The 26003-nt window shown below is 47.5% G+C and overlaps 2 protein-coding genes across 3 annotated transcripts in view; one reads left to right on the top strand and one right to left on the bottom strand.

The window, feature by feature from the left end:
• Nucleotides 1–19089, bottom strand: part of LOC119441938 (interferon-inducible double-stranded RNA-dependent protein kinase activator A homolog) — a 45494-nt gene extending 26405 nt beyond the window's left edge. Inside the window, exon 1 of the mRNA XM_037706608.2 lies at nucleotides 18946–19089. Coding sequence (XP_037562536.1) covers nucleotides 18946–18958 — 13 coding nt within the window. The 5' untranslated portion in view covers nucleotides 18959–19089. The remainder of the gene's footprint in view (nucleotides 1–18945) is intronic.
• A 353-nt stretch (nucleotides 19090–19442) lies between these two features.
• LOC119441936 (general transcription and DNA repair factor IIH helicase subunit XPB) overlaps nucleotides 19443–26003 on the top strand; it is a 32674-nt gene continuing 26113 nt past the window's right edge. For both annotated transcript variants that reach the window (XM_037706607.2, XM_049661746.1), the window contains exons 1-10: nucleotides 19443–19602; nucleotides 19755–19835; nucleotides 19973–20097; nucleotides 20265–20345; nucleotides 21422–21577; nucleotides 21672–21746; nucleotides 21854–21970; nucleotides 22349–22524; nucleotides 24936–25007; nucleotides 25089–25195. In XM_037706607.2, the coding sequence (XP_037562535.1) occupies nucleotides 19587–19602; nucleotides 19755–19835; nucleotides 19973–20097; nucleotides 20265–20345; nucleotides 21422–21577; nucleotides 21672–21746; nucleotides 21854–21970; nucleotides 22349–22524; nucleotides 24936–25007; nucleotides 25089–25195 (1006 nt within the window). In that variant the 5' untranslated portion in view covers nucleotides 19443–19586. The remainder of the gene's footprint in view (nucleotides 19603–19754; nucleotides 19836–19972; nucleotides 20098–20264; nucleotides 20346–21421; nucleotides 21578–21671; nucleotides 21747–21853; nucleotides 21971–22348; nucleotides 22525–24935; nucleotides 25008–25088; nucleotides 25196–26003) is intronic.

The raw sequence follows: 26003 nt of genomic DNA, 5'->3' as shown, positions 1-26003 counted from the left end.
CGTGCCTGACTTCACGTACCGTATTTTCCGGTGTATAAGTCGCGTTTTTTTCTGAATTTTTTGTGGTGTGTCTTATATGTTGTTCCTTTTAAGCTGCCGTCAAAATCAGACTGGATGCTATGGCCACGCGAAGCGCTCGGTTGACCTCCTCTGGCAGTTGTTATGGGTTGTGTACGCACTATGGAGGTACCGGGTTCGTCTCGTGGTCGAGTTGCCGAGCGCCGTGCGAGAAGGACGGAGCAGCAACGCAAGCGGCAGCAGGCCGACCGTGAATCGACCGACCCCGAAGTCGTCGCGTCTGCACATCGCTTTGAAGATACGGCGCGAGCCGCTGCGCAAACTACGCAGTTGCTACCAGAGTACAAGCCTACCCCCCTCCCTCTGCCTTCCCGCTTTCCTCCCTTTTACGTGATTCGGCTCACCGTCGCACACTTTCACTCGCACATACAGCATATGGCGCGCGGGGACGATGATATCATCCTTCTACTTTATGCGGAAAATCGCGACGACCACGACGGCAGAAATGCGCCTGGAGTGTCCGTATCATTGCTATCATAATTAGATAGGAATGGCACCCACATGCTTGTGCATGACCCGCATTCACGAAGTGAAACCGTCGCTACTTTTTTTTTTTTTTCATCGCTTACCGAATGAACAGGTGCGTCTTATACACTGGTGCAACTTATATACGTTCTTTTTTGGAAAAACGGCCATTTTGAGGGGTGTGCGACTTATACAAAGATGCAACTTATTTTATTTAAAATACCCTCAGGGTCATATGGCATTAAATAGGGAGTGGTTACAGAGTAGCAGAGCAAAGCAAATCAAACAAACAAAGTGCAGTGAGCTCTGGTAATACAATGATTCTCCTGATTATACAATGTTAGCTATGTTTCGCGAAAAAGTTTATCAGTGATGGCTACGGTACATGAGGGTAGGTGGTTCCATTTCTGAGATGTACAGGGGATGAAAGACTGAAAGACAGACTTCGTGTGACATGAATCAATTCCCACCTTACTGCGATAATCGACGCGGTTTGAAATGTACTGAGGCCGCATTATGAGGTCGTCATGAAGTGTGGTGTGATGGAAAATTTAATGAAATAGCGAAAGACGGTCGACTTTGCGGCGGTTAGCTAGTTGAATAAGAGCTAAGATAGTTTTCATTGAGGGTATACTCGCGGTATGGCTATAATTTGAAAGAATGAAACGGTCAGTTATTTTGCACCAGTTGAAGTAAGTGAAGTAAGTAAGTGAAGTAATGAGATTAACGTGACTGGGATTCAATATTGTAGAGGTTATCTGATTGGTGGCTAAAATCAAGGCAAGAGTGAAATTTCACCCTCCACTAAGCACAAAATACATTACTAGTCGCGGCTAGGTGGCGTGCGCCGCCCGATTTCAAGGGTTCAGCTATATCCATCCATTCATTTCTCTCGTTAGGTTTTGACGCGTTCGAAACGAGAATCGATCTCGAAAAAATCCACAAGGTTATCCATAATACTCCCCGTCGTCGAAGCGACCTGAGCCTAAGTGAAAGCCGTTCACACAGTCATTAACTACGAAAGAAGCGAATTCTACAAAAGCAATGCCAAATTCAGTTCGAAGCAGGTCGCCGGGACCGCCGCCATGTTTTACATAAACTATACGTAAACCACGTAAAGACGGTAACGTTAAATCAGAGAAATAGCGTGCGTACCCTAAACACTATGGGTCATTTAGCGCACTGCGCATTTCTAACCCACAACACCGCTAGACACTCTAAACTAACTGATCATGTTCTGCGAAGATTAGGCTTGGCGCCGTCAAGTTCGTACACCCCAAAGAGGTTTTAAAAAGTGCAGCCAGTTCCACAAGTGAAATCTCTCGAAACAGCGGAGCTGTGGTCGTTCTGTTTCTGCGATTGTCAAGTATGTTTCCTTTTTTTTTTTCGCCGCGGGACCTCAAATTTCATTTTATCCATTAAAGTTTCTCTCTCTCTGTGGTAGTCTTCGTTTTAGACAGAAGGAACGACCACATCTCAAGGAGGTTGAGAAAAAAAATTCTGGAGTAGCAATGCTGCTTTGAAAGTGAAGCCAGGCCGCCGCTATCTTACTCAGGGCATGAAGAGACATCAGGGAATAGTGGAATATAGGAAATGCCTGCTTTTCGCCTCCTTCATGTTTGAGATGGCTAATTTAGCTGTTAAGATCTTATTAAATGTACACCTGTTTCACAGGCTTTAAAAGCAAACCTGAATACAGTACGCATTTTTTTAGAGTCCTTGATATCAACACTTAGCCAAATATAATATTTTAGCTAGAAACAATGACCTTTCATTTTACAATTACCCTAGCGTTTACATTCGGACAACAAAAGCACTTAAGGTGTGCGCGGACTGCTGCCTGCGCGGCACTCTTTCAGTGGTGAAGTCAGGGCGAACGCTGGCTTCACCCCTGCTGGTAAGCATTAGCGGGCGCCGCCACTCCAGAAGTTTTTTAGATGCTTTAAGGTACGTCCACACTAGCGACAAAAACGCGCGCGACACGCCGCGCGATGCTGTCGCGCGCGGCAAGATTCACGAAAAGCGGCAGCAACGCGCGGCAAACGCTCGAATGGGTGCGAGACCCATTTTTTTGCGGCAGCCGCAAAACGAGCACCAATCAGAAGCGAGCTGCGCAGTTGAGGCGCCACCTGTCGCACAAGCAAAGAATCATAATGCATGGGCTCTGAGATCGAACAGTGACACGCACGCCGTAAAATCTCAGAGGCCATGTCCAGTCAAGGGGGCTGTTTTTGTTAAGCCTTCCCACACCGCCACCGAGACATCGACGAAGAATTCGCCTCGCAATGGAGGCGTTTTTGGAAACCGTTCGCGCATATGCGTGCCTCTATGTCAAATCGAACGTCGATTTTAAGGACAAGGAGCTGTGTGCCAACCGCTGGCACATGCGGGAAAGCAGAGTGTGCGCCTGGCTCTCAGTGTCCCTGTACCGCCATATGGGGCGCACCCAAAACTTTCTCGTCCGCTTTCTGGCACGTCGACGTTGCACAAGTAAAGAACAAATCAGTATTACAGTGTTCACAGTCACCAGTAGCTCCGCGTCCGTATCCGACATGGCTGAGCGTGACCAGCAGTGGCGCAAAGAAACACAGACACTTCCAATGGAACACGAAACCGGCAGAACGGAGAGCGCGTTGTCACGAGAAGTATCGAATGGAACGAGACAACGCGGCACTCCATGCGCCATTGCCGCGTGCCGCAAAACGCGAGTGTGGACTTGCCCGCGCGAGTCTGCCGCGCGGGCGCTTGCCGCGTGCGGCGTGTCGCGCGCGTTTTTGTCGCTAGTGTGGACGTACCTTTACCGTGGATGCTTTGTCCGTCTTGCGGCGTCCCCTCCCCCTCTCCTACGCTCCCCCCTTTCTCTCCTCTAGGAATCCTCTACTGTACGGAGTGGCGCCCGCGGCCTACACCCCCCACAGCGCATGCGCGTCCCCTCCCCCTCTGTCTCCTCTCCTACGCTCCCCCCCCCTTTCTCTCCTCTAGGAATCCGGAGGCGCGCACGACAGGTGGTGCGACAGCTACATACTCCGCTGGGGGCGCCACGATAGTTCCGCGGTATGAAAATGACGGAGCGCGCGCGCCTCATTCTCTCTCCTGTGCAGCGCCGCGATGAGCGCTCGGGCCGCTGCCGCGAAACCATCTCCCGCTCAAGCTAACCATCTCCCCGCTGCTTCGCATCCACACATGGTTCCCTTAGCGGGAGATGGAGTAATTTTTTTTCAACCTCCTTGCCACATCTCCGCTGTTTCGACAGTTTTCACCTCGTGGCACCTGCTCTGGACGCCGCTCGTGCTTCGTAGCCGAGGAAGAACGCTAGCGTCTGGCGCGCGAGCTGACAGGCTCCACATTGGCTCCGGCTACTCTAAATTGCAGCGGCTACAATTTCCCTGCTAGAGTGACGTAAACGGACTCTCCGAACGTCCAAAGCCACCAGGACTACGGAGTGCCAGCAGAATCAGCAAGTCACCCCCCCCCCCCCTTTTTTTTTTGCAAGAGCAAAATACTAACGGGCCAAGGCGACGCTGCGCTAACCCTAACGCAGGCAGGGCTGCGGCCTCGCGACCCCGTGACCCGGGCTGTCTGCGCGAGAGACTCTCTACGCAAGCGTTCGTTATGGAGGTGACGGTGGAGGGAGAAGATAATCCCCCGCAAGAATTCGAGCCGCCCGAATGGATCCAGGCACACAAGAGCCTGAAGAAAACGAAAGATCAGACTCGCAACAGGGCAGCGTTTGCAAGATATATACGACGACTACAAGATAATCATTCGCCCACGCGACGGCCTCAACCTCCGATCGTGGTGCGCGGCGCAGATCTCGGACAGCGTCCGCAAGGCCCTCAACGCATCGGACACGATTCAGCTTTACTCACAAAACACTATCTTGGTCAGCACCCCAGATGAGGGAAGAGCCGCAGCGTATGCCGGCATCGCGGCCATCTCACTCAGCGAAACCCAATACTAGGTGCGTCCATACGTTACCACGCCCAACACTGTCAAAAGTATTGCCCGTGGCCATGCGCAGCCTGGATCAAAACGACCCGCAGGTCCTCTATGCACGGCGACTGGGCAACACCTCGGCCATTATCGTGCTCTTCCAGGGAACAGCTGTTCCCCATTACATCAAGTACAGGAGCACTATCATTAGGTGAGTACTCTATAAAAGGAAAATCGAAGTGTGCCGCACATGTCTACGCACGGGCCACCGGAAGGATGTATGTCCTACACCAAATGTGAAGAAGTGTCACAAGTGTACTGGAAAGCGAAATGTGCAGTGTGCGGAGGCCCGCACGAAATGCGCTCCAACGACTGCAGGAGGTAGCAGCGGGAGCGGCTAAATCCCCACCAGAACACACCAGTGTTGCCAGATCTCGTCTTGTGCGGTTCCCTAGATTTGCGAGGCGGAGATGTCCCTAGTGAAGTCACGCGACTGCGTGCCGCGCTCGCCTTCTTATCGCCTCCCCCTCCTCGTACGTGCGTGCGCCAGATTTCAACGTGTGCACGCAGGAGATGAACGTAGGCGCAAGGTTTACACTTGCAGCTTATTCTGAAGAGAAATGAAACTATATTGTATTTATTTAGGAGAAATCTAAGTTGGCACGTGTTACGACAGGATAGGTGAGCCTCAGCTAGGCGACTGGCCACGGCCGTCTGGTGTTGAGCGATCGGGCAGTGACGAGACGCTCTCTCGACTCGTTCTTGACGCCTTTTGTGCGCCCCCCCCCCCCCTTCTTAAAATTATTTTCTGTTACGTCAGTCACTGTCGCACTCTTCAACATTCACCTGATTTTTCAACGGCGTGGCGGCGCCTAGCATTCCTATATTTGTTTCTGCGTAGACTTCAAAGCCATTCACCTACCTGCCCTCCCACCTGTTTGTTGTGGCGGTTTCTTAGCTTCCCTGGCCCAGCCCACCCGTCCTTGACATACCTTGCTGTGCGCAAATCAGCGTTCTGTAGGTCGCTCGATCTTGTCGATGCTCAACACATTTAGCAAATGTAATGCTATCTATTCCGCAAGGCAGTTGCTAAACTTATGGTGGTGCAGTTTATTTTGCAATCAGCATGTCATCAGCACTGCATGGTTCCAGCTAGCAGGCTGACCTGAACCGATTATTATAAAAATTTTGCACGTCTGAGAAAACTCGATCTCGGTTCCGTTTGTGCCTTTGCATATTCTGCATCTCATAGCAGCACACACTTCACGACTTATCGATTCACAAGTTCAAATAAAGTCAGCCTATAACTTGCGTTGACAAACGCGCTGACGATCTACAGGTGCATTGCAACAGTCGATCGCCTTACTTTTTCAAAGACCTGCCACGCGGACTTCCCGTAGCTCTAACCGGCAACAGCTTACTGGTTCAAGAAAACGGAAAGATATGTTTCTAACGTGACTTTTTGGAATCATGAGGTTAGTGGGTGCACAGATGTGAACAGATTGCGCAATTTGAGAACACAGAAAGAGCCTGAAGCTTTACCGCGGAGCGAACTAAATTTCTGGTCAAATAAACACACACAGGTTAATGCGACTAACCGATTCCTTATCACGCACAATCGATCACTTACATACACAAAAAGGGTCGCCACCAAGACGATTCATCCAAATGATCGCACATGCTACACAAGATAAGGCATCGCCGAAGATGAAGTTGTTGACAGTCTTAACAATCTCCCCGTGAATTCATGTGAGCGCTCGCGAGATAACGCAATCCTGGCTAAAAGAAACACAGAAAATATTATAAACAGAACAATGCGCATAGGCGGGTCCATCATTCATCATATGGGCAGCAGCGAAAAAATATGTACAGCGAGTTTCACTTCGCCTGTTCAACTGGTCGACTTGACTAGGGAATTTCGGCCTCCATTCTGGGTACATAAAAAAGCTAATTTTGGTGAGGAGCCCAGAGTTGCCAGCATGATGTTTTCTATACCGCTAACCCTGGGCGATGTTGCGGTCTGTATTTATGGCGAATTCCATTGGGAGAAGAGGAGCAGGGCGCCGCGCAGTGCGGAGTCGGGTGACAGCGCAGTGAGAGCAGGCACACTCGACCCGCCACTGGAATACGGCGTGCATTCGGAGAGCAGGTGGGAGGGGTACTTGTGAGGAGAAATGTACCATGTGACTTAAGCAATCGACGTCCCACCATTCTCTGCAGGAGAGCGGCAAAACGCGCCTGATCATCTTGTAATCTGTCGGGCTTAATGCTGTCACCGTTTGCGGCCACGTACTACATACTTTTGTGCAGCGCCGACGCATTCCTCAACGTTTCCGCCTGCGAAGATCATCTCAAGTTGAGCTCTAGCAGCTTTCGCTGCTGTCACCGTCGAGCGTCTCAAGCACTTCAGCAAGGCGAAGACGCTTTGCTGCCGCTGTCCCCCGCGCATCCGACGAGAAGCAAGGCGGACTAGAAATGCCAGGATCTGTCGCTAAATCGCTGCGAAGCTCGCTCGTATCACCGACGTCAAAATCAGCGGTGTCAAAACACAAACCACGCTAGGCTGCCGCCATTGCCGCCGCGCGCGCCGGCTGAAGCAAAATAAAAAGAAATGAGGAGGATATGATTAAGCAACGTGACTTCCTCCGTACTCCGCTTTTCAAGCGAGAGCAGTCCGGACTGCTCCAAGCTGCTCTCGGCGCCGCGAAACTGCTCTTGTTCTACCACTGGATGACGGCGCTCCCACTCCTGTTCGACCACTGAAACACGTCGCCTCTGGAACGAGCACTTTCAGCGTGTTTTTGAGTGCTCCTGTTCTCCCAATGGAATTCGCCATTAGTCTCGCGCGGTAGCAGCAGGTAAGGAGCCTTAGCAGGAGGCGCTTCGCCACGCCACCTGTAGTAAGACGGAAGACAACAGCGTCGACTGCGCCGGCGGTCGCGAACTCGGGGGCGGTCACGAAGCCTCAGCCGAATAAGAGCCAACTGCTCCCGCGAACGACGAGGGAATAGTACCACCGTCGACCACCCACTGCCGCAGCAGCGGCGGCCCGAGTCTCGCTCCCCATATCGAGAACTTCCAGGTCCAGATCGAGCTCGGACGCCGGCGCAACACACCAACCAGGTGAGCTGGGCTAGCGTGGTCACTCACGGCGGAGAGGGAGAAAATACGCACATGCGAGTCCTGGAGCAAAAAATTAATCATCTTAGCGAACTTGTCTTAAAACAACAGCTGGAAAATCAAACACATAGAGCAGAGATTAAAAGGCTAACATCCCAGGCATAAAAGCCGGTGGCTGATCAACTCAGTCAGGCAAAATCGGTGACTCCCCAACCCGGACCCCCTAAACAAACCCTGCAGACCAGCCCGAGCAGGGGGGACCCACACACACACACATAAACGAAAGGCTCAAGAAGCATGCCAGAATAGCAATTCAGAACTGGAGTTTGATAGAAGTTCCCTGCCTTGCAATTCGATGAGAAGTTCACTGCCTTGCAAGAACTGATGGATATTATCCGAACCTTAGCGAAAAACAGTGAATGCCCAGGTCACTCAAGTTGCCAAATTGTGCCACTGGTTCAGTCAATCAGTATGGCAAGGAGGGGGGAATGCAATTCAGCCCGTTAAGGCTACAGCAACAGCCCATTAAGGCTACAGCAACACCCCTCTTCAAACCATATGAACCACACTCGGCGACTGCGGCGCCTGGACCGATACGGCACGCGGTCCAGCCGCCGCACACGCCTCCGTATCCCGCACCGATAAGCGGTACGCCGCCCGTTGAGTCTTCACACGCAAATCGTGGCTCCGCGCTGTAGCCATGATATATGGCAATGGAATTGCAGGGGGTACCGCTAAAAGAAGGGAAACCTCCAGCAATTCGTTGGCAGCCGCATAATCCAGACGTGATAGACCTTCACGAAACGAAAGGATGTTACAAACAATACACAGCCACCAGCGTAGGAAGCAAACCCAACATCGCAATCCTTGTTCGTCGAACCTTACCAGCACTACAGCACAGCTTTGACGAGCACTTGGGGATGGAACACGTACTTACTGCACTCATACCGCCCAAAAGAGGGGGACAGCCTTTTTATACTGAACATATATAGACGGTTTCAGTGTTTACAAACAAACCTCGCTTGCCGCTGATTGGTTGCCCCATCGGAACTTCCGGCAGGAGAGCTAGAAGCACTTCCGGCTATGTTGTTTGAAGACATGCGCGACGTGAGGCCGGCGTGTCGATATTTGCACTGCTTGCTGGAATCTGTGATGAGCTGATTCTCCATCGTGAATATTGTCGAGATGACGAGCGACTACTTTAAGGCGCTAAGCACCGAAGCAAAAGATCGGTATCGCCAAAAGCTGATGTTTAGAGGCAGAGCTGCCCGATCCGCTGGACGATGATGTCGTGCGATTTTCGTTTTCGCCGGGCTCCAAACGCCTTCCCTCAGTTACAACCCCGGAGCAACAAGAGGAGCATCTTATTAACGAGGACATGCAATGAACGCAGACTGTTGTCTTCAAGGCAGGTAATGGGACTGCCGAAAACTAGAAAAACTTTAATGGCACTTTTTTCTTATTTCTGGGGTTTTACGTGCCAAAACCAGTTATGATCATGAGGCTCGCCGTAGTGGAGGGTTCCGGATTAATTTTGACCACCTGGGGTTCTTTAACGTGACCTACAACACAAGCACACGGGCGTTTTTGCATTTCGCAATGACACGTTTATTTGCAAGATGGAGGATGAAGTGGTAAGCTGTGCATGTGTACATGCACATGTTTTCTGCGTCATATGCCTTGTTTCTGCTTTTCAATATGCGTTCACAAATAACTGTACATTCTCAAAAGTCATTTAGTGCAAGAAGCCTAGGTCGACTGAAATGGGACTAACTTAAGGTGGCGGTCCCACTCCGGCGGCACGAGCCCCCCGTTTTCAGTACTTTTGGAGCAACCGTGGCGGCTCTTCTACTTAGGATATAAAGTTGTCGCATATACCATAACAAAGCTTAATCCTTGGAGATTCCAACTATATATAATATAGAGAAATTGATTAATGTGATTTAGAGATAAATGTTCAAGAACACGCATGAGATACATGATTTTTGCGAACTGTGTCTGTTGTGACCATATTTAGGAGAAACTACTGCATGTACTGCATTGCTGCTTGCACTGTAGCTTTAGGACATATTTATCTAATTCCTAGACGCATCAAAATAATTTTGAGTTTTTACTTTTTGGATAATTTGCTTTTGAAGATTTCCAAATATCGCAAACTTCTGTTGTAAACAGCCCGGCAACTACACGCTTAAGGAAGCTAAATTTTGGATAAATTAGAGTTCAAGGCAGTTCCATTTAGGACGCCAAATTTCATTCATGTACCTTTATTATAATAGTTTTAAACCGCAGCCTCGTAGCTTTAGTACCCTCCCCTCCGGAGCGTTGTGCGCGACTGGAATCATGCGCGCTTCCTTCCTCCTTCCCGCCCTTGCGTGCGCGAGCCGCGATTGCCGGCTCACCGTCGCACGCGTTCACTCGCACATACAGCGTACGGCGACAGATTTTATCGCCCGTGGACTTTAACGGCGTGAACTTTATATGGAACCTCACGGCGACTCCGACGGCAGAAATGCGCCTGGAGTGCCCATATAATTGTTATCGCAATAAAACGGGGCGGTTATTTGCACGTTGTGTCTACAATATTCACACGCCGATACAGGCAGTTGACCCTTGCGCAATAGCGAGCGTACACAGAGAATGTCTGCGGCGTCCGTTCGGCGGATGCTCCAGTTCACCAGCTACATGCGCCAGCGCCTCCTCTATTCAATATATATATATATATATATATATATATATATATATATATATATATATATATATATATATATATAGCCTTTATATATATATATATATATATATGAACGAGAAGAAAGGGAACCGAGGGACCCGATTTTTATTAATCATATCATAAGAAGCCAACAAACATTAACACCAAGAACAACATAGGGGAAATTACTTGCACACGCTAATCGCATTAAAGAAATGATAAATTAATAGAAATGAAAACGGATGAAAAAACAACTGTCCGCAGGGTGGGGAACGAACCCACGCCTTCGCATTACGCAGTGCGATGCTCTCACCATTGAGCTACCGCGGAACCGTTTTCCCATCCGCTTTCTGGGGTATTTATGTTATACAACTGGAACTAACGCTGGGAGTGTTAGCCAGCGCCACCACTCACAAACCATACATATTATATATATAAATAGGAGGCGCTGATGAAGCTCTCCCATTAAAGCTTTATCTCCCATGGCGTTACGAGGAAGTTTCATTACCAGATGAAAAGTATTGGAAGGACCCTGCTATACGACGCCACAGCGTCCTTTCGCTGACATGCCACAACTCTGCAGCAAAGCAGGGCTCGCATGATAGTTACTGCCCTCGAAGTGCTCGGAGAATAGAAGTATAGGCAAACTCTGGCTTCACCTGCGCTGCTAAGAAACTGCGGGGGCTGCCACTCCAGCAACCTTATTTAAAACCTCCTTGGTACACCCGCTACAGGCGGACCTGAGCTGAAACGTAATTAAGCAGTAGGAAAAAAACTGCTTTTGTAGTTCAATTCTGGCCTTAGCGATGTGAAATCAACTACTCTTCACTCCGCACGGCGCGTACACAATAAGCGGCAAGCGGCGACACAGCGCTGTGCCAACATATGTCCGCCACCGTTCGCGCAGGCTGCCGGTCGCATTCCGATTCGCTACGTAGATGGGTGTAGGTGTTATGCTGACATTAATTCCGGAGATGCACTGCTTACCTCTACGTCAAACGGGAAACAAGAGACGGTGCATTCGGTACAGCAGCATAAACAAATGCCTCGCTCAGTTACCGTATAAACCGAAACATAGGTCGAGATTTTTTTTTTTTTCTCGAAAAAGGAACAGGCCCTCGTCTTATATAGCGGTCTTTAGCACAATGTGAGTCGTCGTCTAGGTTAAGCCAAGGTCAGCGGTCAACCTATATTCCGGGCCGACCTATGTTGCGGGAGAGAACAACACAGCCTATAAATGAGCGTTTACGCTAGCAGTTTTCTCTAATGCTTTGTGGCACGCGCTAACTGCAAGTATGATGAAGTTAAAGCAAAAGCGAGAATCAGTAATAAATTAACAGCCCGTATATATATTGTTACGGTGAAGGGAAAGAAGAAGGTGACGCGAACGAGAGGAAGACGAAGTCTCTGGCCGTTGCCTGAACGCCATATTTCTTCGCTTGTAAATATACATCCTTCTACACTCGTGGGCCTGCTTTCTTCCTGCAACATTTTGGTGGAGGTGCTGGGCGCCTCCACCAAATATATATATATATTACGGGCTGTTAATTTATTACTGATTCTCGCTTTTACTTTAACTTCCCTTAGAGCTGCGATGCCCAGACCACGTGTAGTAAATTCCGATTCACGTTGAGCGGCCACGCTTAGGCCACGTGCTAACGCATGATAATCGACGTGCCTAACGATCTCGCTCGTCAACATGAATAAACGTGTCAGTAGCGAGGGTCAGAGATGAGAAACCAGACGTGCCGCCCTCAACCTTTCCTCCCCCGCTGAGGACGTTCACCCCGCTCCGGTAAACCGCCATCTCTACTCCTACCCCATGTCCTGCAGTGACAGAGAAGAGGGGGAGATTTCCAGCCACGTGGATAACACTTTTGCGTTGCCCTAGCATGCAGGTGCATGCACGCTGAACTTGTACGTTTTCGTTGGAGCACACCGCGCACTCGTAACCATGTATTAAACCAAAGCCTATGATTAAACTTCTGTTACTTGTTTTTACGTCGCCTCGTCTTCCCTGCCGGACCCTCTCCAATGGTCGACCTGGTTCGAGCTCCAAGCAGACGCCGTTGAAGGTACCCCCAAACCTCGGCCCGTAACAACGCAGACTGTAATTTGCAATAATGGGTCCCTGAAAGAGTTTGAATAATTTTTGTAGACACCCTACAGCTACAGTAAAACATTAGCGTCACAATTTCAATGAAGCGTCCCATATTAAGAGAGCTACAGACGATTACAAATTACCCTCCTCCTCAGCCATGCTTTTCTTCAACTCGTTCGCCGAGTGATCGGGGCTAAGCTCCGCCTTCACTGGCTCTGCGCCATGATGTGACGTGTCGGCTACTTCCGGTGGTCTTGGAGCCCGCGCGCGAAGCCTCTCCAACCTCTCCGCTAACCTTGCCTGGCCGAGAGCTATCCAAGCAGCGAGCGTTCTGTCGCAACGACGAGCGTGTCCGGTAACCAGAGACGAGCTGGGCGTTTTGGCGGATAGGTGGAGACGTAAACTAAAGCCCCTCCATACTACTACCGCTGTTATGAAGCTTTAGCGGAGACGTACATGAGCGGCCTGATCGACCTGCACGGCCCAGCTACCTGGTGGCGCGGAGCTAACCAGCCAAACACAAAGCTAATATTGCTGTAACCACGCGCAAAACATTTAAAAGGACATCGTGTTCACGATTAAGCTCCTGCCGAAAATTTTTCACCAGCAGCAAAGTAAAATACACTTGGCTAATGCAGTATTAGCTCTGCGTTTGACTGGTTGAGCTCTGTGCCACCAGGTTGCTGTACCGCGCAGGCCTTACACGTTTGCGCCTCCGCTCATCCGGTAAGACGCTCAGGCACAGTCCGCTTGCGTTTACCCGAATACCGGACACGCTAAAACTCTATTGTGAGGTGAGGTGCAATGAACTTTATTTGGTCCTGAAGAACCCCGATCAGACACCCCTCGAAGGGGGGACCGCCGCGGTTGCTGGAAGATTGTGGCCCTCCGCCCGTTCGCAGGCCTCCTGGACTGCCGAGAGCTGGACTGAGAGTTGCCGCTTTTAAGGGCCCTCTCCCAGTCCTGCTATGTGCTGAACTTCATAATAGGCGCCACGTAACGCCGGGCACTGCCAGAGCATGTGAGCGACTGTGCACTTATCCTCCCTGCAGCTAGGGCATCCTGGATCTATGCCTTCAGCAAAGTGACTAAACGTGCTACGAGACGGGAACGAACCTGAATGCACCATCCGGAGAGCCGACGACTGCGGTCTAGTGAGTTTGGAATGCGGGAGGGGGTACCTTCGCCTTGATAGCTGATAGTGAGACGTAACTTCGTGAAAGGTGCCAAGTGGATCCCTGAAGCTCTCCGCGAACCCGCCCGGACCGCCACGGCACGTGATTTCTCGCGTACGGTTATGGGCAAGTTCGTTGACGTTGGAAACTGACGGATTTACCCCTAAGCCCATGAGGGCCGGATACCAGGTAATTCTGTGAAAGCCTACCCCCCCCCCCCTCCCCGAACTGAGGATAGCGGCAGCAACCCTGGAGACCACTCCCGAAGCGAAGGCCCGTGGTAATAAAATTTTACAGGACGCTTAAGCTTCGCCTTTAAGAGCGGAACGCGATAGCATTCAAAGATCGCTGACTGCCTCTCACGCTACCCGGCAACTTATGTAACCGTAATGTTTACCGGGAAACGTTGGCGGCGAGCGCTATGCACGAAGGTGAGCTTTCTGGTAGAAACGCGGCCTCATGCGTGGGCCAATCTTCAGTTATTGTTTCACACTTTTAATATTTCAGTCTTAGAAGATTTAACATAAAATGCATGCGCTGTCGGTGTTTTAGATGCGAAGCATCTTATGCTCGGGGCTATGTCACTCCCTCCCTCCGCCGTGCGGCGTCCACACCCCTACTGCGCATGCGCATCCTCCTCGTCTCATCTCTCCTCTTGGCATTCCTTCTCTCCTCTCCGGATTGCCGAACGAATGGCAACACCTGCAGCTCCGCGCGCGATAATGCGAAGCAGCTTAGGTTAGAGACGCGACGGTAGGCGCCCCAGAGGCACCGGCAACAGTCACCAACAGTTCTGCGCGTTGCTGGTGCCGCTGCATGTCCAAGTTTATACAGCTGATAAAACTACCTTGAGTCCCCTCCATGGCTGCTTCGCATACTACTCGGGGTTCCCCTACGGGAAGATGGTGTCATTTTTTTTTTTCATGGCATTCGTTTGTAGGCTGTCATTCTCAAAATTCCGTGGGATAACTTTGTAAAGAGTGCAAGACAAGGTATGAGCAACTTTAGTGATAGAACTTAAATGCCGTATAAAATATTTTTCGCTCACAGGACGCCTACGCCGGCTACGACGCCGACACCGGATTTTCCGCGACACGGGGCCCTTAACGCAATCGCGTCGTCCCATGCATCCTCAGTGGAACTCCGTCCCATGCCGCCAGCGTAAGCTGCCGTGGCGCCATCTGTTGAGTAAAACTTGAAACACTTTCTCGGCTCTCGGTGGCGTCTCAGGCCTAACAGCGTCAAAACAAAACAACCGATCTCAATAATAACGACAAGAGAGCGCCGATACTTAGTCTTCAGCTAGCGATGAGGTGAAGCGATGACTGATTGTACTATTTATTTTTTGCTGTCACAGCAGAGAGCAAGTTGCAAGAGCGAATTCAGATCGAAGCGGGCAGACTGAATGCTGCCATGTTGGTGTGCAATCACTGTCCCCAGCGGATGTCGTCGCGCTGACTTCCGGGCGACAAGCGATATTTTCTGGCTGGCCAGAAACCGGCGACACGACCAGCGACAGCGACGGATAGCCCTCCGCGACGGCAAAACCTGTCGCTCGTCGCCGTCGCTTGTCGCTGTCGCTCGAAAATCGCGTGCATGCGGTTGGGCCTTAAGCGCGAAAATGCGCGCGACAGCGACGAGCGACGCGACGTAGATCGCCTTCGCGCAAGCTGTCGCTTGCACGGGCAAACCCCATTCGCGCGACTGCTTCAGCGAGCGATCTCCATTGTTGCTGGCTAGAGGGCGTCTACTCGTACTAAATGTGGCGCGTTGACAGCGGTATGCAGTGTAAAATAATATGTTTTGTTGCACAGTAATACATAAAATTTTTTATCATTGTCCTGCAGTATTTTTTTTTATATGCAAGTGCATAAACATTACTTTATTTGCTCGCTGTGTGCACGTGACTCGGGCGCAGAGGAGGAGAGGAGGTCATGGCAATCGACGAAAACCGTGCGTGGAGATAACCGGTTGGCGCTGAGCCGTGCTCCCTCAAGGGCTGCAGAAGATAGCGCCAACCTTTCCCTTTCCCTCAAGAACCACTTATCATAACCGGCAGTACGTCACTGATGTACATCCTGTTCCGGTGTTTTACTATTGGCTGCTTGAGCACAGCTCTTCCGGGCGACGGATTTCAAATTTGAGAAACCGAGCGACCGCGCGATTTCGACCACGCGACACGTCGCGCGAACGGCCTGTTTCGTCGCTCATACCGTCGCTCGTCGCTGTCGCGTGCATTTTCGCGCATATGGGGTTTGGCCTTTACTCTAGTGTGAAGTGACGGCCGCAACCGTGTGGATGCTGCGCCGATCGGGTACCGACAGCCCGATGCGCTGCCACACCGCTCGCATGTTGCCTTGCAGAGGGACACGATGTCGCGGCTTGACATGTTGCCGATCGCTAGATGTGCGGCCCACAAGGTAGCATGGTCGATCCATGGTGCTCGCGAAAAGAAAGCTCGAGAGCAGCAATGCCCGCGCAGCTCACGTGAACACGGAGAACGTAAACACAAGCAGCCGACACTTGCTGTGTCGCTGGAAGTGCTTGAGTGTAGTGATAAATTGTCGTGCATTCTCTTTCTGTTACTCTTTTTGTAGAAACAAATTAACGAAAATTCCAACTATTACGAACATTTGTTCACCATACAATGTTGGAAAAATTATCGATGACGCGACCTGGGTAGCCAATAGGATAGCTCGCCCAAGTGATGTCAATCGGGATAACTACCGTCTATTGGGAGAGGAACGGCTGAAAACACACGGGAGCGGCACCGCTGCGATTGGTATCGATTCACACGGTTTAAGCAGACCGTTTAAACGTGTCACTTACTGATCAGAAGGACCTACCATACCTCAGTAAGTTTCTAAAATATCAAAATCGTTTCAGGGTTCCTTTAAACCATTTTTGTCTGGTATAAGTATTGAGAAGAAGCCAATAGACACAATTTTGCATTCTTCACTTAAATTGCTCATTTCCACACAAATAATACCAAAACCAATGCTAGGCTCAGGATACCTGCTAACTGCACATGCTTTAAACACTGACCGCTTCAGTTGTGCAATTACAACACTTGGCACTAAAGCAAGTGATTAAAATGTAACAAGAAAATCACAGGAACTGTAATTTTACACAGATTTACAGAATGAACTGAGTTCAACTTCTGATGTGCAAGTGAATTACAATCTGTGACACTATTTCTTGCAAACGACCAAAGAGAAAATGCACAAGGCTTCCAATTTTAAGGCCTCGAGTGCCTCTCATATACGTTGCGCTCACTTCAATGCTGCTCCAAAACAAGTTACCCATTAGGCCATGGACACAGCCGAGCAAGCTGCCTAGTTTAGTTCTGCTGGCATTGCTGCAACATCAGGGCAGGCGGACTGCATTATTTAAAATGCATTAATTGATGCTTAACTAGGGCTATCATGATACAATGGCAACCTTTCAGTCAATGACATAAAGGCACACATAAAACTAAATTCAAAACAAAAGAACAGTATTTAAAGGGACACTAAATAGAGAGGCAGTACGTTAAGATAGGACACTAGAAAGCTCTACCTTATTTTGAGCAGATGGTTGGTAGGCAAGAGAATACACAAAAATGAAAAACAGGTGGCGACGCCCCCTGGCAGTTCTTGCACCAGCTTTTCCCGATGCCATGCATTTTGACATCCTCTCCTACTGTCTAGTTTATTTCATAACGATAAAGACTTCATTGCGCCAGCTACAAACTCAAGCTAGGAGGTTAAGGAAATTTCATGTGCTAGAACAGACAAAAAAAAATAAAAATAAACTTTGAAACCAACAATGTGACACAGCATTGATAGTTTGGGCTTGAAATTTTGGCATTCCTTTTCCCTGCTAGTAATAAACGCTACTGAATACACCACCAAAAGGAAAAAACAATTTTGAAAGAACACTTGCATGGTGTTCTTACATTTTTTTCCCCCTTGCTTTATTTAAAACCTAATTTCCTACAAGTCCTTCCGGCAGGAGCACCTTACAACTTCTTTATAAATTAATAGTGTTAGAAGAAGCTTTGAATGTTTTGTTCGAGCAGAATCCACTATGCAACGAACTAGGACCTATTCAAATCAGTATTTCAATATTGTTTCATCTGAAATCTGATAATAGAAAATGGTCGACACTTTTGATTCTTTTCACTGTTTAGAAGGCACTTCATACTTATTGCATATAGATTGATGGCTCAGCTCAGTTAGACTACATTACTATGAAACAATTCCCACTCCGGCTCTCCAATGAGAGTCACAGTGTGTTGGCCATTTGTGGCTTTCTCGAACAGCAAAGAAAAGAAATAACCCTTTTCCTTCTTTTAAATAAGTTGTTTGACTCACTTCATGGACCTCTAAAGGCAGGTATAAAGTCATATCTTTCCAACCCAAAGTGTGAGAAATCGTTATGTCTACTGAAAGACAATCCAACATTCAATGGGGGGGAAGGGGGGCCTGGCGATCAGCTAACAAAACACAAAGGTAAGCAACCAATAAAAATCTTCAGTGCACCACGGTACTGCTTTAAAACATTTTTTTTTCTTTCCCCTCTCCGAAGAGAGACAAACATGAGTGCATCCATGCAGTGCCCTTAATATTGCATTGCTAAAAAATCAGCTCTCAGCTCTCCATGCGTGCGCTAAAATTGGCTTGCCAAGTTCTGATCGGAGAGGAGTGCGGAGGTAGAGAGGGGTCGATAAGACGCATGCCGGTGTTTTGACGACCGATCGCGGCCTGCAGTTCAGAGCATACCACCATGCTATAAAACGTTTCAAGAGTCGCTGAAAGGCACACCACATAATATATTTTACAGGAGATGTAGCTCCGCCGCTCTGTATAAACTAAAATAACAGGAACTCCGTCCTCCACAATGAGCCATTCATAGCGATATTTGGCTTGGATTCCCACACTTCACCTCTTTAGCAGCGAAAACACATAAGCCACAATGCAGGATTCCTGCGCTGCAGTTTTGCTTATTTCGACGGCGCAGGCAAACATGATGCAGAACTTTGTACTGTGTCGCGCTATTTGAGGAAACACAGGCGTTCAGGGCTAAAGAAAGACGGCGAGCTCAGTGGAGTGTGGCCTACCGGCATTTGCATGCCTTTGGTCCCTCCGGGGTTTTGGCTAACTACGAGTCACCCTAAAGCCAGAAAATCACATGCTGGCAGACAAAAGATAAACTAGAGCAAACGGTGAAAATGGGAAAATGATAAACAGGAAGAGTGCCGCGGAAAATAATATCACACGTATATTTTTTTGTCGGAGAAGTTGACGCTTTGCCTCGCACCCAGAGCGGTGGAGGGAAGGCTTGCAGCGTACAAGATGAAGACAGTGCATAGGAAACCGTCTTACCCGTGGACTCCATGCTTCACTTGCTCTTTGAAATATATCTTTTGTATTAAATAAACACAACACGTGTAGGACCTCCGGGAGCACAAAAGAAAAGTCGGGTCCAACCCACGGACTTGAAAAATTGCAGAAAGCGCCCTCTCTGCGTCTCTGTTCTCTTCACGCATTACCGTTCATGCAACCATTCATGCAACTTATATAACGTACCCATATGAAGCTGTTGTACAAAATTTTAAAAACTAAGCTCATTTTATGAGTCAGGTTTTTTTTTCTGCGTGTAAGTAACTTTGACCATTTTTAATGTTTGCTTTGACAAGTTTCTCTCTTTCACCGCACAAAGTTTAAGCGCTCTATGCCTACAACACCTTGCGCTTCGCTATGTAAATTGATTGCAAAATTGCAAAGGCATGTGGCGCCCCTATCGCGTCATTGGTGTAACAAATTTCAAGGAACGGCACAAGCTTAGAGCTGTCCGCTTGGCCTTGCGATTTCCATCTTTCAACATCAGTCGTAGTCGGTCCGTGGACGGTGGTCTGCGTCTGTCCTTGCCGTGCTCGTGCTGACACGCGGTTGCGCCGTAAACTACCGTGCTTGTCTTCCCGGCATGGCTGTTTAGTCACTGACTTTGCTTAAGCTTTGCGATCATGGGGAAAACTAAAGGTCAGTGTTTTAGAGAAAATATAGTCAGGAAATAAAGAAAAGAAAGCCGCACTGGCTGTCATTTCGGTGTTATTAGGTTTTGCTGCGCTCTCATTGAATCGTGACCGTAGCCTTCATTTTGTTGATTTTGTGCGTTGCCCCTTTGTTTTCAGGTGCGAAACGCTGGAAGAAAAGGCAAGAATTTGAAGAAAACACGACAGAAGAACCGGGCGATGACGACGATGGAAACGGAGGTGCTGCACTCAAATTTTTCTCTCTGCACGGATAAACTCTTTGTTGATAGCCGTAGCGGCTTTAATAAACGGTTTCGTCATTTAGTTCATCCGGTGTTGTTTATCCTTGTGTTTCTTCTCTTCGCGGCTTTTTGAAGATGGAGTGCCTGCTGCTGCTAGCCAGAAACTCAGCACCGCTGCAACGGAAGACGAATTCGGGGCCAAGGACTATCGTTCACAAATGGAACTTAGGCCCGATCATACATCTCGTCCTCTTTGGGTGGTAAGAGGCTGATTATGTTTTAAGCGGTCTAAAAGCTGTGCCTTTCTATGCTCTCTGAAACTGGCATTATTGCCTGTAATCGCTTGTTTGTTCACTCTAGGAAGTGTTGTACTCCACTGCCACGCCTGTAATTTGGCTAATACGTTGTATTTTTGTATTTCCCGCAGGCTGCTGATGGCCATGTCTTTTTAGAAGCCTTTTCACCGGTGTATAAGCATGCGCACGATTTTTTGATAGCTATATCTGAGGTAAGCTGATCTTTCTCGTTGGTTTAAGTTGTGAGAATTCAGTAGCATTGTTACGCATTTGACTGCACTACCACTCTAAAGGGCTTCGTTTTCCCCAACTAAACTAATTAGCAATGCTTTAAGACCAGAATAAAAGCAGGTGTATTACTACTTCTGGAGGATTTCATGATGGCACTTAATTGACTGAATATTGGTGACCTCCATCTGTTGTGCAATGCATTAAAAAAAAAGCTTCAAAATTGCTCCTGCGTCGGAGTAAACATAATTGCGAAATGCTGCAGGATCTGAGTCATACATTGTGTGTCAAATTGTCAGTTTACACTATGCACATAAGGAAGTCAGAGTTTTGAAAATTGACAACCGTGTAAGTTGCTTGGGACAATTAATATCGTGATTGATTTCAATTGCCTTTAAAGGAACAAGGAAGAGGAATATTAAGTCATGATGGATTAGTAAATTACGATTCTAAGGTGCCATAAATGCCAGTCTTATCATACATGGACACTAAAAGTAACCCAGAAAAAGACATGCAACTGAAAGAATGCCACTTTGAAGTTCCCATACTAGCACACCGTTATGTCATCAATTTTTATAGCATTTACTTGACAAAAAAGGATTAAATTACGTTGTAGAGGAACTGCGAACTCATAGATTAGCTTGAAAATCTGCACCAGGCACGAAAACTATGCAAGCATCTGTAAAGTCACACTGACGTGCTGGTGTCATGGCCAAAGAATTAAAGTCAAAAGTGGAAACATTGGATTTTGTTCTCTTTGTCAGCGTGGGATCAAATCCCGGCCGCAGTGGCCGCATTTCGAAGGGGTAAAAATGCAAAAAAACTACCATGGGTGCACATTAAAGAATCCAAGATGGACGAAATTAATTGGGAGTCCCCCACTGCGTCGTTCCTCTTAATCAGATTGTGGTTTTGGCATGTAAAACCCCAAAATGTAATTTCTTTGTAAGAATGTAACTACCAGCTGAGTGGTATCTGTATTATGATTGGTGCCTGTTTTGATGACATTAAAAGTGTTCATAACCAATGGTTCTGACATGACTGCACTTTCTCTTTACAGCCAGTTTGCAGGCCACACCACATTCACGAATACAAGCTGACATCCTATTCCTTGTATGCTGCAGTCTCTGTCGGACTTCAGACGCAAGACATCATAGAATACTTAAGGAGACTTAGCAAGACTAGCATTCCAGAGGGTATCATAGAGTTCATAAAGGTGGAGTAGAGCAAGCGTCCTTGCTTACCGTTGTGTAGCAGACTTTGGCATTTGAGACATTTTTTTTATTTTTACAAGTGTATATTTCTTTCAGCTTTGCACTGTCAGCTATGGTAAAGTCAAACTTGTCTTGAAGCACAATCGGTACTTTGTGGAAAGTCCTTTCCCGGTAAGGATACCTTTTCTAATAATTTATCGATAGTTCATTTATCGTTCATTTTCTGTGGGTATTGTCAGCTTGTTTGGCTCCAACTAGTTTGTGAACGAATGTTTCAGGATGTACTCCAGAAGCTTCTCAAGGATCCAGTTATACAGGCATGCCGCTTAAGGCGGGATGCAGAAAATGACACAGATCTGAGCGTTGTCACGAGGGATATTCTAAGTGCCACACTTGTAAGTTTACCCTCCATCAAGCAAAAAAAATCAGTGGAAACACGTCATAATTTCTATAACAACCTTATATAAGTTGTCCAAATTCTGATGAATTTCCACTGATCGTTTTGTTTCTTTCAAGAGACTTTCTTTTGAAGTGCAATTGAGTGTCAGACATTTTTTTTTTCAATGCGCCCTCTGTCAATGTGAAGACCTTTACTAATATACTAATAATGTTAGTGTTCTTAGGATAGTGCGCATGAAAGATTTGGGATGAGATCACTAATTAAGGCACATTTTCGACTTTGTAGTGTTTGGTACAAGTGGAAGAAATTGTCGAATGGATGATCATCTAGCATTGCATAAAGGTTATCTTAACATGTTGTTTTGTGTTTTTAGCCTATCAAAACTCACGCTACAGAGGACAAGGCTGATGACAAAGTTCAAGCAGCTAGCGTCCCTGATGACATTACTGCCTTTTATGAGAAAATGGAGAAAGATGAAGATGACGTAGAAGACTCTCAAACAGTGTCATTTGAAGTCAACCAAGACTACATTGAGAAGTTGCAAAAGAGGTAGGGGTTTTGATCTTTCATTAGGAACCATGAAATTCACAGGATGTATGTATGTGGTCCTGATGATATTTTATATGCGTGTGTGTGTGTATATATAAAAGCAATCCACAAATTGAAATAACAGTCTTTCTGACAGTTTCTTTCTTTTTTAGTTTAAGTTCAGTTGTTTAGGGAGGGAATGGAGATTACCTATAGACAGAAACTTGGCAACGAGCTGTATACATGCCTCCCCCCCCCCCCCCCCCCTTTTTTTTTGTCAGCATGGAGGGCCATTTTAAGGATGAAATGCCTTTAGCTCTCGTCGGCGACCTTCAAGAGACCTTGAGCGAAAATCCGGAGCCGTTATCTGGGCACTCAAGACAAGAATGGGGCGAGAACGAAACGAGAACTTCCAAGCATAGTTGCGAGAGCAAAACGAGATCATCCAGGCAACCAGTAAAAACTTAAGAAAATGCGGTCTCTGGCCCTCAACATGTTGTACAGGACCGCATTACATACGTTAGTTACTGCCCAAACAACTTTAAAAAAAAATATTGCTTCCGGTTTCTTCCTAATGTTTGTTCACAATATCCCTCAAGCTGTAACTTCTAGTACGCTGAAGTTTTATTTGTCATTTCTAATAGCGATGTTCAAAAGGCACCATACAGGGCACCATACACTTGCTTGTCATCTTTTGCCGGTGAGACAGGGTTGCCTGTGCTCTTTTCTATGCCAGCGGTTCATGAGTTCCGCGGTGTGTAACCCGCTGTGGTTGCTCAGTGGCTATGGTGTTGGGCTGGTGAGCACGAGGTCACGGGATCGAATCCTGGCCACGGCGGCTGCATTTCGATGGGGGCAAAATGCGAAAGCACCCATGTACTTAGATTTAGGTGCACGTTAAAGAATCCCAGGTGGTCCAAATTTCCGCAGTCCCCCACTACGGCGTGCCTCATAATTATATCGTGGTTTTGGCACGTAAAGCCCTATAATTTTTTTTTCTTTTTGTGGCACAGGTTTTCGGCTCAGTAAGCTTTCAGGCTTGCGTCGTGGCACCAATCTGCTTTGCCGGTAACCATTGCATGCCTACATCTCTCGATTATGGGAGAGGCAGCATTTGTTTTTTTTTTTTTTTTTTTTGCTTGTCTTTCTTCTTTTCTTTTGTCATACGGTGCTGACTTGGAACTAGCTTGTACAAAGAAAACTGATAAGTGGTCCAACTAGTATGGCTTATTTGTATAGTTCAATTAGCATCATTTGTTTGTCAGTTTGTTTACCCGCTGCAAGTCTGTTGAGAAGAGTGCACAAGGAAACACACTATGGTCCAGCAGTGCCCACTGGGTGCTTTAGCACGCTTGCACTGGAGCAGAAAACTACTGTTTTCGTCTCAGTCATTGAGTTCTTCCCATCAGCGGCACAAAATAGTCATTGGCGGGTGGGAGGTACTCTCCAAAGAGCGAGTGCCACCATAAACAAACAAAAGAGCAGCACACGAGAGCTACAGACACCTAATGACTCTAAGATGCACTACATAGAAAAATAAAGTTGTAGAACCAAAACTCTTGTTGTTCAGGTGTTGGAAACCGAAAATATTCACTATTTACAAGAGCCTAATTTGTTGGCTTTTTTTTTTAAATTGGCATTTTCATCTCTCTGCTTGTAACCTAGTTCTCCTGGTCATGACATACCTGTAATGAAAATATAGGTGCAGCAGATGGCAGTATCAATAGAGAAACTCATGTTTCTTGAAAGTGTTAGAACTAGGGTTTTTTGATTAAGCATATTTAGATACAAAGCAGGGCTACGAAAAACAGCAAAGAGAAATGCAACACTATGTCCTCCTGCCTTCTCTCTACCCTTTTTTTTTTAACTGTCTTTTGTCAATGTCGGCACTGTTTTGCCTCCATGCCAATACTTATGTTGCTGATATTAGTGCTCATTAAGTCTGTTCATGCAATTGCAAGTGTTGGAGGTGCTGAAATCATTCACATAAAGTCCTGTATTATTCATGTATGGCACTTTTCTTTTAAGGGCTCAAAATGTTGAAAGGTTTTTCTCAGGCACATTTACATCAGCACACGTACCAAAGCAGGCTCAATAAATGATCGCAAATACAATGAAGGAATGCTTAATAAATGTTTCTTTATTGTGTCATCTGCGGTTCCATTCCCAGTAGAGCATATGTTGTGCAGGGTCAGGAAAGGGCCGTTAGCCTCGGTCGTGTAAGACCTATGCCCTGTCAAACGATCAGAAGATAAGGGTGGATATTACACGAGTAAATGTGGTACAAGTTGATTTGTATAGGAAGGTTGCTTTAGAAAACGCTGTAATATTATTGGAAGAGCCTTATGTCTAAAAGGTAAGATTGATTTTAGTTTATCACGGCCTGTACACTTTGGAAACATAAGTGCTGGATCTTGGTTTTTCTTCTGCAGATGCATAGAACTTGAGTATCCTTTGTTGGCCGAGTACGACTTCAAGAATGACACTGTCAACCCAGATATTCAGTAAGCACATTTTGTTCAAGAGCCGTTGCTGCCTTCTCATAGAGGATGTATTTCTGAGTAAAGCACTTCATTCCCTTACAGTGTTGACCTGAAGCCATCTGCCATACTCCGACCATATCAAGAGAAGAGCTTGAGAAAGATGTTTGGAAATGGGCGAGGAAGATCGGGGGTTATTGTCCTTCCATGCGGTAGGCTGCCTTGAGTTCTGTTAATGCAATTTGCTGCTGTTCTTGTATTTTAAATAATATGTTGTAGTTAGAGTTAGACGGCTGGATTTGCTGGTGGCTGGAAAATCATTGCTGGATAAAAAAAAAATTGTTTATTAACTTCAAGTAAATAATTACACTTGGAAAGCTCTAGTGAGTAAGGTTCGGAGGTTCAACTTAAAGGGGCCCTGAACCACTTTTTATTGAAGTGGAGAAATACATTAGAAGTGAAAATAGGCCAGTCAGAATCACTTTGCCGCAAAAAAGTACTTCAATGCGTTCAGCAGAAGTGGAGTTATTGGCAATCAAACACGGCCTCCGCTGTGCTCCCCTTCCTCCTTCAATGCCTTGCACTGCGAAGGCTACGGCGGAGTGGGGCGGGGCCACAATGCTCCTCCCCGGAAACGTCACCGTGACGCGCAGTTCAAATTTTATTTTGGACTTCCGATTTTGGTGCCTACGAAGCGCTAAATGTAAGCCAAAGGTGGTTGGGCTCAGCGAGCCGCAGTGCGCTTAGCCATTGGACTCGTGGTGGCCGCGGTGTAGCAAACCGCAGCGACTAATTGCAGCCGTGTATTGGAGTGTGCTTTATTACGAAATAAAGCACACAGAAAAGAGCGAGGATCATGGGATCTTTTGAATCGAGAGCGTTTAAGAGAAAGGTGACTTCGCGTTGCACTTGCGTGCTCCACGGACTGCGTACAAGAGCAGAGCTTGGCTGAGATGTTCACAACAGCGTATGCTACCCGCGGACTATGTTATTTCACCAAGCCCGAGGGGTGGTTCAGGG

This window comes from Dermacentor silvarum, chromosome 2 (genome assembly GCF_013339745.2).
Source record: "Dermacentor silvarum isolate Dsil-2018 chromosome 2, BIME_Dsil_1.4, whole genome shotgun sequence".
Lineage (NCBI taxonomy): Eukaryota > Metazoa > Arthropoda > Arachnida > Ixodida > Ixodidae > Dermacentor > Dermacentor silvarum.
The sequence above is the reverse complement of the archived record's forward strand: the minus strand, read 5'-3'. Positions and strand labels throughout refer to the sequence as shown.